A 12,196-nucleotide genomic window follows, 5' to 3' on the forward strand; every position below is an offset into this window, starting at 1 on the left:
AATTCGAGTTATGTCTTCCCAAACCTTTGGAATTTCTTAAGTGTTGAGGGTGTTAAAAGTGTCTTTTGTCTCATTATTGAGGTCATTTTTGGAAAACACCAGGATGAGAGCTGGTTGCTAGCGGAGCCAACCATGTGAGGGGCAGGAAATTGAATCAATTGCCAATAGCAATGATGCAATCAATCGTGGCTATATAATGAAGCTTCCATGAAAACCCAAGAGAAAGAGGTTCAGAGAGCTTCCAGATTGGTGAACACATGGAGATGTGGGGATGGTGGCATGCCTGGAGAGGGCATGAAGGCTTCACGCCCCTCCCCATATACCTTGCCCTATGTATCTCATCCATCTGTCCCTGCATTGGATCCTTTTACAAAAAAAAAAAAAAAAAAAAAGGTAATCTAGTAACATGTTTGTGAGTTCTGTGAGCCATTTTAGCAAATTAAACAAACCAAATAAAAGGGTTGTAGGAAACTAATTTATAGCCCATCAGGCAGAAGTACAGGTAATAACTTAAGACTTGTGACTGGCATTCTGTGTTGGAAGGAGTCACTGAAACCTGTAATTTATTTTTTAAGACGATTTTATTTATTTTTAGAGAAGTGAGGGAAAAGAGGAAAGAAATAGTGACCTGGTCCGTAACCTAGACATGTGCCCTGACGGAGAATCAAACTGGTGACCTTTTGGTTCCCAGGCCAGCACTCAATCCACTGAGCCACACCAGCCAGGGTGAAACCTGCAGTTTATAGCCATTGGTCAGAAGCATCCATCTGAACAGAGGGGCCAATCTTGTGGAACAGAACCCCTAACCCATGGAACCTGATGCTTTCTCTAGGAACACAGCATCAGAAAAAGAGCTGAATTCTTGGACTGTCAGACACCCTGCTGGCATCTGAGGACTATTTGTTGGTATGTGAAACTACCTACCCTACACTCACCCCCAGAAACATACAATGAAATTGGTACCAGAACCAATGTACCATCCCTCCAAAGGAGGTATACTTGAGTCCTAACCTCCAATACTTCAAAATGTGACTGTATTTGGAAATACAGTAGTTACATATGTAATTAGTTAAGATGATCATATGAAGACACAGAGGCACATGGGAAGAATGCCATGTGATGATGGAGGCAGAGATTAGACTTGTACCCTGGCAAGCTAAGGAATGCCAAAATATTGCCAGCAAGTCTACTAGGAGCTGGGAGGCAAGGAAAAATTCTCCAACAGGGGTCAGAGGGAGGATGGCACTAATAACACCTTGATTTTGAACTTCTAACCTCCAGAACTTTGTTGTTTTAAGCCACTCCGTTTATAGTACTTTCCTATGGCAGCCTTAGGAAATTAATAAGACTAGGTTTTAGAGGGGAAAGTAGTGGGAAGCACATCTGGCCATGGGTCTAAGCCTTGATCCTCCTATAAGCAATACCACCAATAAAGGTAACGTTTTAATATTTATTTATTTGAAAATAGCAGCCGCTTCCAGTTTCTCAGGACTTGACTCAGAAAAGAAAAGTTGTGATATCCTTCACTCTTAAAACTCAATTAGTTTTGCCCTGCCCAGTGTGGCTCAGTTGGCTGCTTAACCAAAAGACTGCAGATTTGAATCTTGGTCAGGGCACGTACTTGGGTTGTGGGTTCAACCCCCAGTACTGGCATGTAGGATCCTCAGTCTGGCACATACAATCCCTGGTCCAGGGATGTAAAAAGCCTGGTCTGAGCACCTACAAGAGGCAACCAGTAGATGCTTCTCTGTCTCATTGATGTTTCTCTTGCTTCCTTCCTCTCTCTCTAAAAGCAATGAAAAATTTCCTCAGGTGACGATTATTTTTTAAAAACTCAATTATTTTACATGGATATTTTTTTAAGTGACAACCAAAAGACAATTTGTTTTAAAAACTTTTTTATTCCGAAGGGCTGAAAAGAAATACCAGTTCCATTTATACATACCAGTAAACAGTAAATTTATGTGTGCATGATGTTATGTTACAGTCTCATTTGATCTTAAACCTAATTATTTCCCTTGCAATTTATAATATACAAAAATTTACAATGTTATTTTTTTTGGTGGTACACTTTACCTTGTTAAATCTGAAAACAAATATATACATGTTCTACAAAAATACTCAGACACAAAGCAAAATGCATATATCCACAACCTTTCTTAATTTACAACTTTGCACAATATATCCGGACATTAAAGTGTTATTTGGCATGCTAAGGTTATCTGCCCTTCACAGCTGACTACTTTGTGGTGCATATTCTATAAACACATAATAATGTGATAAGATTTGAATTTTTACTATAAAGTTATTTATGTAAACAGCCTTTTCCATGATCATTATACTGTACTAATTCTCCTTAATATTGTCTGATGCACAGAAGTTTGGATTTAATGCCGGAGACTTATTCAAATGTAATCTCTTATCACAAATATTCCATTATCTGTACTCTTTGGTATGAAAACTTATTTGCAACATATTCCAGGATTCTCAACATTCATGAGATTATTCCTGTAAAAACTGAAAATTTTATGACCTATCAAAAATATTTGTGTACTCAAAAGATTTCATTTCTGTGAAACCTTGGTCTATAGTGGGATTCCTCTTCTTAAGAAATGATTTTAACTTTTCAGCTCATTCACATGGACTTTCTCTAATGAAATATGAGGCTGTGTTGGTGGCAAATAATTATCATATAATCACTCCCTTTAAAAGATTTCACTCCTGGATAAGTTTTCTGAAACTTAGTAAGGTCAAAATAACAGAAAAAAATATCAGAAGTTTCACCATGTCCATAGGATGTCTTTTGCGTAAATTATCTTCTTTCAATGAGATCTGACATCTCACTGAAGTCTTTCCAGCACTTAATGGGTTTCTTAGATTTCTGTATAAATTTCTTCATGCAAAGTGAGAAAGAACCTGGCAGGTAGTTTTCCCACATTCATTACATTGACAAAGTTTATGTCCTGCATGATTTCTCTGCAGGACCAAGGTATGATTTCTCAAAAAAGGTTTTCTCACATTGACATGATTTCTCTCTTGTGTGACATCTCTGACATCTAATGAACTGGGACTTCTAGCTGAAGATCTGACCACAAGGAATGCATCCATAGGGTTTCTCTCCACTATGGCATCGTTGATGGATAATAAGATGGCTTTTTTGACGGAAAGCTTTTCCACATTCATTGCATCCATGGGGTTTCTCTCCTGTGTGAATCAATTGATGTGTACTGAGCATTGCCATACTGCCGAATGCTTTTTGGCATTCCAGACAGACAAAGGGTTTCTCCCGTGTATGTGTTCTTTGGTGTACAATGAGCACTGCCTTTCGTACAAAAGCTTTTCCACATTCACTGCATTCATAGGGTTTTTCACCTGTATGAGTTCTCTGATGGACAATGAGATGTGACTTGTATATAAAAGCTTTCCTACATTCACTGCATTCATAAGGCCTCTCTCCTGTATGAATTCTCTGATGTGCCATAAGGGATGACTTATAACTGAAGGCTTTCCTACATTCCCTGCATTCAAAAGGCTTCTCTCCTGTATGAGTTCTTTGATGAACAATAAGCTGTGAGTTGTCTATAAAAGCTTTTCCACATTCACTGCATTCATAGGGTTTTTCACCTGTATGAGTTCTCTGATGGACAATGAGATGTGACTTGTCTATAAAAGCTTTTCTACATTCATTGCATTCATAAGGCTTCTCTCCTGTATGAATTCTCTGATGTGTTATGAGGGATGACTTTTTATTAAAGGCTTTCCTACATTCCCTGCATTCATAAGGCTTCTCTCCCGTATGAGTTCTTTGATGAACAATAAGATGTGAATTGTCTATAAAAGCTTTTCCACATTCATTGCATTCATATGGCTTCTCTCCCGTATGGATTCTCTGATGTCTTATGAGGTGTGACTTTTTGTTAAAGGATTTCCCACATTCTTTACATTCATAAGGTTTTTTTCCTGTATGAGTTCTCTGATGGACAATAAGCTGTGATGCATATACAAAAGCTTTTCCACATTCACAGCATTTATAAGGTTTCCCTCCTGTGTGAATTCTCTGATGTGTTATGAGGTGTGAGTTTTTATTGAAGGCTATCCCACATTCCCTGCATTCATAGTATTTTTCTTCTGCATGAATTCGTTGGTGAACAACAAGCTGAGACTTACCACAGAAAGCCTTTCCACATTCTCTACATTCATAGGGTTTCTCTCCTGTATGAATTCGTTGATGCATAATCAAGTTGGACTTTTGCATAAAACCTTTCCCACAATCACTACATTCAAAAGGTTTCTCTCCTGTGTGAGTTTTGCAATGTAATCTGAGCTTCGTCTTCTCCCTATAAGCTTTCCCACATTCTTTGCATTCATAGGGTTTCTCTCCTGTGTGAGTTCTCTGGTGTATTATGAGCTTTGACTTATACCTGAAAGATCTGAGACATTCACTGCATTCATAATGTTTCCCCTCTGTGTGAATTCTGTGATGTCTTTTAGGATTTGTCCCAAGGCTGAAAGCTTTCACATGTAAATTCGGTTCATAGTACTGGGCATGAATGTTAGGGGTTTCATATAGAGTATAGAAAAACGATTTCCCAGAACCATTTAACTCATTATAGTTCATTTCTGTATAGTTTTTACTCTGAAAATTTGAATCTTGTTTCAAAGTTACTCCTTTTGAGATACATTTATTGGATTTTTCCCTAAATGGAACAAAATTTTTGCTATGAGAAAATATTTTTCCCAATGCATTATTTTCATGATCTCTCTCCACAGGTTCGTCCTTCTCAATGTCTTCCTGATACCAATCACAAACTTGCCACATTGCTTCTAAGGGGAAAAAAAATCAATGAATTCTATCATTATCATGAAATATAGGGTGATGGAATCTCAAATCAATATTCAAAGAGAATGAAGAGAGTAATGCAGCAGGTAAACAAGTCTGGGGCTTTCAATAAAAGAAACAGTAATGATCAATGATTGGAATGACATGGGTGTCATCAAACTTTGGAACAAACCTATGAATATTTGAACACATGATATAAGAGGTATGTGAACATGGCTAAAAGGTGGAGGAGGCTGGTTGTGTCTAACAAGGTTCAACAGAACAACAACTAAGCAAGTAAAGACCAAATGAAACAGGCAAAGATCTGACCCAGAATAAATAAAAGGTACATTTCCTGCGTGGCTAGAAAAGAATCATATATGGAAGGGTGGTAATAGAAGCAGGCAACATTCATACAAAAGACCTCTTTTAACTCACTCTAAGTCACCTCTAAAGATTCAGAGAGTGTAAAAAAGTATATTAGAATGATAAGGGTCCCACACCAATGACCAACTGTTACTTTGCTTCCACTAATGTCCAATGCACTGTTTTCACTCACCTGGACTAAAATGACTGGGAAACTCCCTCTCTATAATTCCTTGTTCTTCTTTTTCCAAGCAGACCATTGCTTCAGGCTTGGTAGCCTGACAACCTGCCAAGGGGTAATCACAGAGAACCTGAGCAGTATTAGGGCCTGTGAAAAAGCTGTTTCAGAGAATGTAGAATTTATTTACTTATTTTTAACTCCACACATTTTTATATGGGAATATTTCTCTCTCTTGAGGGGAAGGAGGGGCCCTTTTTTTTTTGTTTTAATTTTTTTATTGTTGTCGCTACTTTTTCCCCCTTTGCCCACTCCTACCCAGCCCCTATACCCTACTCCCTCAGGCTAAGAAACTATGTAATTTCAATCTCATAAAAATTAAAATTTTTCATTTGGAAATAAAAGTAAGTACTGTCACTGTCTGATCATAAACAAAGTAAGTTCTGTTTAAGTCCCAGTCCAAAATCACTGAGAATATCAGAATACCCACAAATTGTAGCAATGGAAAAAAGATAGGCAATTAATGAGCTTAAGCTAAGATACTTAGGAAAGTTGTCTTTACCCAATGACATTAGGTTGCTATGATTTTCCAACATCACATCCTGGTATAGATTCCTCTGAGCAGTGTCTAGTAGCTGCCACTCTTCCCAGGTGAAATATACAGCCACATCACTGAATGACAACATGCCCTGTTATAACACAATCCTTTTTAGTCTGGAGTTATTATAATAGAATAAAGCACAAGATAACTATAGGACACTCTGATTATTTATACTAAGAAAACATAAATAAGTATTTCTCTATATATAATTTTGATTTACAGTTTTTGGCTAAATTTGTTCAAACTTTCTTCTGTTTGTGTAATCTTCATTCACTTCTTCATTTATTCACCCAACATAAAATGTTAAAACTTTGAATTACCTAAAAACCATCTACAACCCACCTTAGGAGCCTTGAATGTTACCTACTACACATTTTGCAATTTAAAAAAAAAGGAAATAAAGCATGACCCTGTGTCATACAGCTTGTGATCTATTTGGGTTCAAGGCACTTCAAACAGTTCAGTGAGAGAGGAGAAGCAGCTGATAAGAACATGTGCCGAGGTAACAGGCAGAAATCGGCCCTGGATCAACAGCACACATTTCCTGCAGACACTTGGTAGTCACTGCAGTGTTGTTCACATACAAAAGTATGTTATCCACAGGACCGCCTATTAAAATTGATTGTTCTACATATTAAATCATGATACAAGCAAACACAGAGCTCTTATTTTTGCTATTATCATTCTAAACATTTTACATATATTAATACAACAACCTGTACAACAACCTTTATGTAAGCACTATTATTATCTTCTTTTTTTATAGGTAAGAAGAGATTTTAAAAGTTTTCTAGCTGTGCCTTGTATATCTCCCACATTTCCTTAAGAAGATTACTGTTCACTGGGGTCTATATTCTGGATCAGAAAAACGGAAGAGGAAGATACATCAAAGACATTTCTTCACACTTAATGTCCAGAAAATATTTACTAACTTCAAGGAATACATGTGCTTCCTCCAAATATACAAAGTAAAACGTATAACATGTTTTTAGTCTCCAGTGATGGTTTCCAGTGTCACCATAGAAAAGTATGCAAATCAGTTCTGGATCTTGTTGTTTATTTGGCAATATTCTAATTTGCACTTTGACAAGCAGATACATCTTTCTGCCTGACAGTTACTCTGAATCATTTACTCTGTCTCCCAGTCCAAGCACCTATCTGCCTGCCACAATGTGTCTACATACCAGTATATTGTTCTCTTTGATTACATGCATTTTTATAAACTTCCAGAAATCTCCTGGATAACAAACTGGAAAATAACAAGCTGACCTGCAACTTAGTCATTTCAGCAGCTTTCAGGAAATGCCCACCACTTTTAGTATCTTTCCTGAAATCCTGACGTTGGTGTCTCATGGAGGTTAGCTTCAGCAAGGAATAATTTCTGGACTGAGATTTACTTTTTTCATTTACAGAAGCCGCTCATTTTAGGAAGCCAGCATCTACAAAGTCAAGGAAAGATTTGTTTGGCATGAATATAATAAAAGTGAGTTCCTATACAAACAATGAACTGTTTTTTTGTTTGTTTTTGTTTTTTAGATTTTATTTATTTTTAAAGAGAGGAAATGAGGAAGAAAGAGAGGAAGAGAAACAGATACTTGAGAGATACAGCAATTGGCTGACTCTCACACACCTCCAACCAGGGACCCAGCTCCCAGCCCAGGCAAATACCTGACTGGGAGTCAAACCAGCAACCCTTCGATTTGCAGGCTGGCACTTAACCCACTGAGTCACACCAGCCAGGGCAGCACTGAACTGTTTTAAGCACCTTGTTTCTTCACTTAACCCTCACAACAACCCTATGAGGTACACACTATAATTATTCTACTTTAGAGTACACCAAGAAAGGAAAAGTCCAGCACCTAGCTAAAGGCTACACAAGTAGTAACCCATGGAGCATAGATAAGACACAAACCCTCATAATCAATAAATCCTCTGATTCCAGAGACAATTACTAGAATTATTCTTCATCTTAACCAACTTTTTAAAAAATTGGAAAAATATCTAGAACCATTTTCAAACACAGAAATCAGAGAAGAGAAAAAACAAAGAAGGTAAGACCCTTGTATGCTGCAGCTCACTGCCTGGAGAGACGTTTCAGGCCACAACACAGGGAGAAGGGGCCCAGAAAAAGTCTACAGCCTTGCTGAGTTAATGACACAGAATTCAAAGTCTGAGGAGGCAAAGGTGGTAAGTTTGCCAAGCACTGCATCAGGGTAAGGTGAGAGAGGGAGAGACAGGGAAGGAGGGAGGAAGACAAAAAGGGATGGGGGAGAATGGGAGAGAAAACTCACTGTTTAGATGTGCAGAGGGCTCCCTTGACTCTCTGGCCAACTACTAATGAACTGGGAGAAGGCCACTGGAAAGAAGCAGGCCTAACAATTCCCGGAGCTCACTGAATGTGAAGAATGGTCTATGCTCTCACTAGCCAGGGTGGAAAGATACACAGGGATTTCAAATAGAGGTCTCAGCCAAGTACTGCCTCAGTAGTAGACACAAAGTAATCCTAGACAAAAGACTTTTTTCGTCCAACCTAACTAAGCTAAAAGAAAGCCTCCAAAGATCAAAATGAGCTGCAAAACTCTTCTTCTCAGGAGTTTTCTTGCTCTCTGGCATGTGTTGTCAGTGTGAGTGAAGAAACTCATAAAAATTCCAAAAAAAAAAGAGGGATTAAACTGTTTAAAGTAACTTAACTATGACCCAGAGCAAACCTCAAAAGTAGTTAAAAGAGTAAGAGAAAATTCCTCAAATAATGTAAAACTGACAATATCTGACATCTAATCAAAAACTACCAGACGTGCAAAGAAGCAAAAGAACTCAAGAAAACAGACCTAGATTTCAAGAACAATATGAGAAAGAAACTTATAGGCTAATCTCATTTATGAACTTGACTATAAAAACCCTAAATAAAATATTAGGAAGCTATATCCACTGACACATAGGAAGACTTATACAATGCACAGCTGACTTTATTTAAGGAATGAAAGAACAGTATAATAAGATTAATTAATTACCTCAGTAGATGAAGAAAAGTAATAAAATAGCATAGCCACTCACACATTTTAAAAATCTTACTCAACTAGAAATAGCTAAGAACACTGTTAACTTGATAAAGAGTATCTACAAACAAATCTACAGCATTTCTTTAAGCTTAGGTACAAGCCAATGATAACCACTCCCAAAATCTTTACCCGAAAATGTACTACAGATCAAAATCTGTCCAGTAAAATGGGAAAGTAAACTGAGGGATGAAAATTGCAAAAGAACAAATGAAGCTGTCATTATGCAACTGCTTTAAGAGCAATATAAATATTAACTGAAATTTCATGTTCAAACAACAAATTAATTTAAAAGAAAAAAAACACTACTGGCTTTCTGAAGGAAAAATGTACAAAATTAAGAGTTTTATTATAGCAAAAAGATACAGACCATAACCAGCCTAATGGAGAGATACAACAGAGTGAGGTTTGCAAGGAACCCAAACCAGAAGCTTCCACTGTCCTTTCCCCTTGGCGTCAGAACACATTACTCATCCAGCATATCTGCACAAAATAATATGCAGGGTACTGCCACCCAAAGCTCATCCGGGCTTCACTGTCTATAGTTCTGATTAGTGTCCCATTAAATAAACATGATTAAATAGTCACTGGCCATGTGGCTCATCCTCCAGCAACCCTACCCTCCTAGAGGTTGGGCTGATATTATTACCTGGCTCAAAGCCCCAGGCCTCTAGTCACCGTGATTGGTCCTTCCGGAATACACAGCCCCATCCTGAGTCATCTCACTAGCAAAAACTACCTATCTACAGATCCACCATGTGTCACCTTGTTAGCACAACTTATCAAAGTCCACCATGAATAACACAGACACTCCTATCATTCAGGATATTCCAACAATTTAGGGGCTACCTCCCAGGAGCTGGCAACAAAGGCCAGTCAAATGGTTTAGTACAAAATAAGTAACAAAAGACTACTATTCCTATATGTGACTATTTTCTAAAAGTGAGTAAAGAAAAAACACACTTCTCAGGTTTAAAATTGGCCAATGAACATATAAAAAAAAGATAAACCATGTCAGTAATGAGAACAGTGCCTATGGAGACCACAATGAGATGCCTTTCATTCCCAAAAGATGAACAAGCCAAAACTGGGCCATCATATTAGAAAAGAACAGGATGAGATATACCACAGTCACCAAAGATGTAAAAAAGTCTGACACACTGTGTGTGGAAGCATTACATAATCATTACTGGCCAAGTTTGGTAAAACTAAATCAGAAGCCTATGAAAAATGTATTTAATCAAACCTTCTTTTGTAAGTTATAAAAAGACAACTATCCATAATATATAATTCAGTTTAAAAATATACTTCAAAACATTTTAAATAGCTTAGTAAATTGAAGGTGATTTTTATTCTATTTATTAATAACAAGCATACAATAATATTGTGACAAAACCTAGAGACCTCCACTTAATATCCAGCATAAACTCATAGAAGTTATAAAATATATATGACAAAAATAAGTTCATAGAATTGTTTCAAATAGAAAGCCTCCCACTAGAAATGTATATATTTGAATAGCTTTTTGTCAAATACCTACCTGTTACAGACTTAATATTGTGAGGCCCAAATTCATATGTTGAAGAGCTAATCCTCAATGTGATGTTATTTGGCAATGGAGCCATGCAGGTAATTGGGGTTAGCTGAGGTCATGCAAGCAGGGCTTTCGAGGACCTGTGAGGTAGGTATCATATGTTTAAATGGGAAAAGTGAGATTTAAAGAAGTTGGTACCTTATCCAAAGTCACACAAACCAGTGGCAGAACTGACATAAAAAAGCTAGAACAAATGTGGTTTCAAGCGCATATAAACACGTGTACATTGACTGACGCAAAGTATTTATGGCACGCTTTTAACAATTCATGGATGTAGATGGCGAGTGTAAAGGTGATCACTTTACTGTTCTTTCGACTTTTCTGTATGCTTGCAATTTTTCAGTATGAAATGTTGGGAAACAATACCCCAGTGTTTGGTACACGCCCAAATATCTGTACACTTCCTCACGTTCCAAACCCACCAACCTCTCTCAAGGATACCCTACCACTCCCCACCCCGCACTTGGCCGCCGCACCCATTCACGGGCCCCCAGAAACCTATTTTCACGTGGGCCACGGCCCCGCGGGTGCTCCAACTAAGACCATGAGAACCCCAGACGACTAATCACCGATCAACCCCTGTCCTCACCGACTATATCCTATAGGCCCCTCCGTCAGTGATTTTCCCAACGCCTCTCCCCACTACCCGCATCTGACCTGCCACTGTCACCAGGAATGGTGTCTCCTTTCTTCCTCAACCCATTCCCCTAAACACTGATGCCAGGCAAGCCGCCCAAGGCCATTCCAAATTACGAAGCCGCCTTAAAAACCACCCCCAACCCCACCCACGAATACCCATCACAAACTACATCTCACGTCACGGAATTCCCACGGCGCCGGACTCTTACAGACTCGCAGAAATCGAACGTAAACTCAAAAGAAAATTTTGCCCTTACCTAAGGAAGCCAAAATTCCACACGCTACTTCCGCTTCGGATCCCTTGTTTGACTGGTCTGTGTCTTGTGCTATTACGCAGGCTCAGTAGCACTCTGAAGTGAGCGACCTGCCTACAAACGCCGATTTTATTCACTTTTGAAAATACCGCTGGGCAATATGGCCGCGCCCTTTTCGTTACTCTGTGTGAGAGCGGCCATCTTTGATTTGGTTCCGCGGTCTTGGACTGAGCCCCGTACGGAGAGGGAGATGGCCAAGGTAGGCAACCTGATTTCGTCGACTATCCCGAGCATGGACAGACTCAACAGATCCTTTCTCTTCTCTTCAGAAATTCTCCCCTTCGGTTCTTCTACTTCCACAGCGTTTGTCGGCACCAGTGCTCATGCTCAACAGCATTTCAGCGCTCTTGGCCGAAGTCTTCCGACCTGACCCGAAAGCTAAACCAATCACAGGTCTGGCCTCAGCAGAAAATGGCCGCACCCTGGCAGTTTCGTAGCCGTTTTGAAAACGCAAGAAAGACGCGACCGTACTGCAAATCTTTGGGGTCCGTACAATAACCAACGGGCTTGGAGTCGAGAACTGGGGAATGTTGAGGCAAATGCCGGTTAACACATTTGAAAAGTGGGGATTAGGAGACGAGATGTGGATGTGATGCAGAGGTGGTAGGAGGAGAGCGCTCTGGACGTGT

The 12,196-nt window shown here is 38.9% G+C and overlaps 1 protein-coding gene across 4 annotated transcripts; it reads right to left on the bottom strand.

The window, feature by feature from the left end:
- Positions 1-1,885: 1,885 nt before the first annotated feature.
- On the bottom strand, positions 1,886-11,982 carry LOC114511109 (zinc finger protein 268-like). Of its 4 annotated transcripts, none has more exons than XM_028529768.2 (6): positions 11,511-11,982; positions 10,561-10,694; positions 7,234-7,403; positions 5,926-6,052; positions 5,379-5,471; positions 1,886-4,824 (listed from the first exon to the last, which is right to left on the bottom strand). In XM_028529768.2, exons 3-6 carry the CDS (start codon positions 7,315-7,317, stop codon positions 3,074-3,076), a joined length of 2,055 nt encoding a protein of 684 aa, XP_028385569.1. In that variant the 5' UTR covers positions 7,318-7,403; positions 10,561-10,694; positions 11,511-11,982; the 3' UTR covers positions 1,886-3,073. The 4 variants fall into 4 exon arrangements, with proteins under 4 accessions (XP_028385569.1, XP_028385568.1, XP_035869122.1 ...); XM_028529767.2 differs by lacking the exon at positions 11,511-11,982 and adding an exon at positions 11,431-11,452; XM_036013229.1 differs by lacking the exons at positions 10,561-10,694; positions 11,511-11,982 and having other exon boundaries at positions 1,886-3,372; positions 3,625-4,824; positions 5,379-5,513; positions 7,234-7,348.
- Between the last annotated feature and the right edge of the window lie 214 nt (positions 11,983-12,196).

The sequence above is a fragment of the Phyllostomus discolor genome, chromosome 12 (genome assembly GCF_004126475.2).
Source record: "Phyllostomus discolor isolate MPI-MPIP mPhyDis1 chromosome 12, mPhyDis1.pri.v3, whole genome shotgun sequence".
NCBI lineage: Eukaryota > Metazoa > Chordata > Mammalia > Chiroptera > Phyllostomidae > Phyllostomus > Phyllostomus discolor.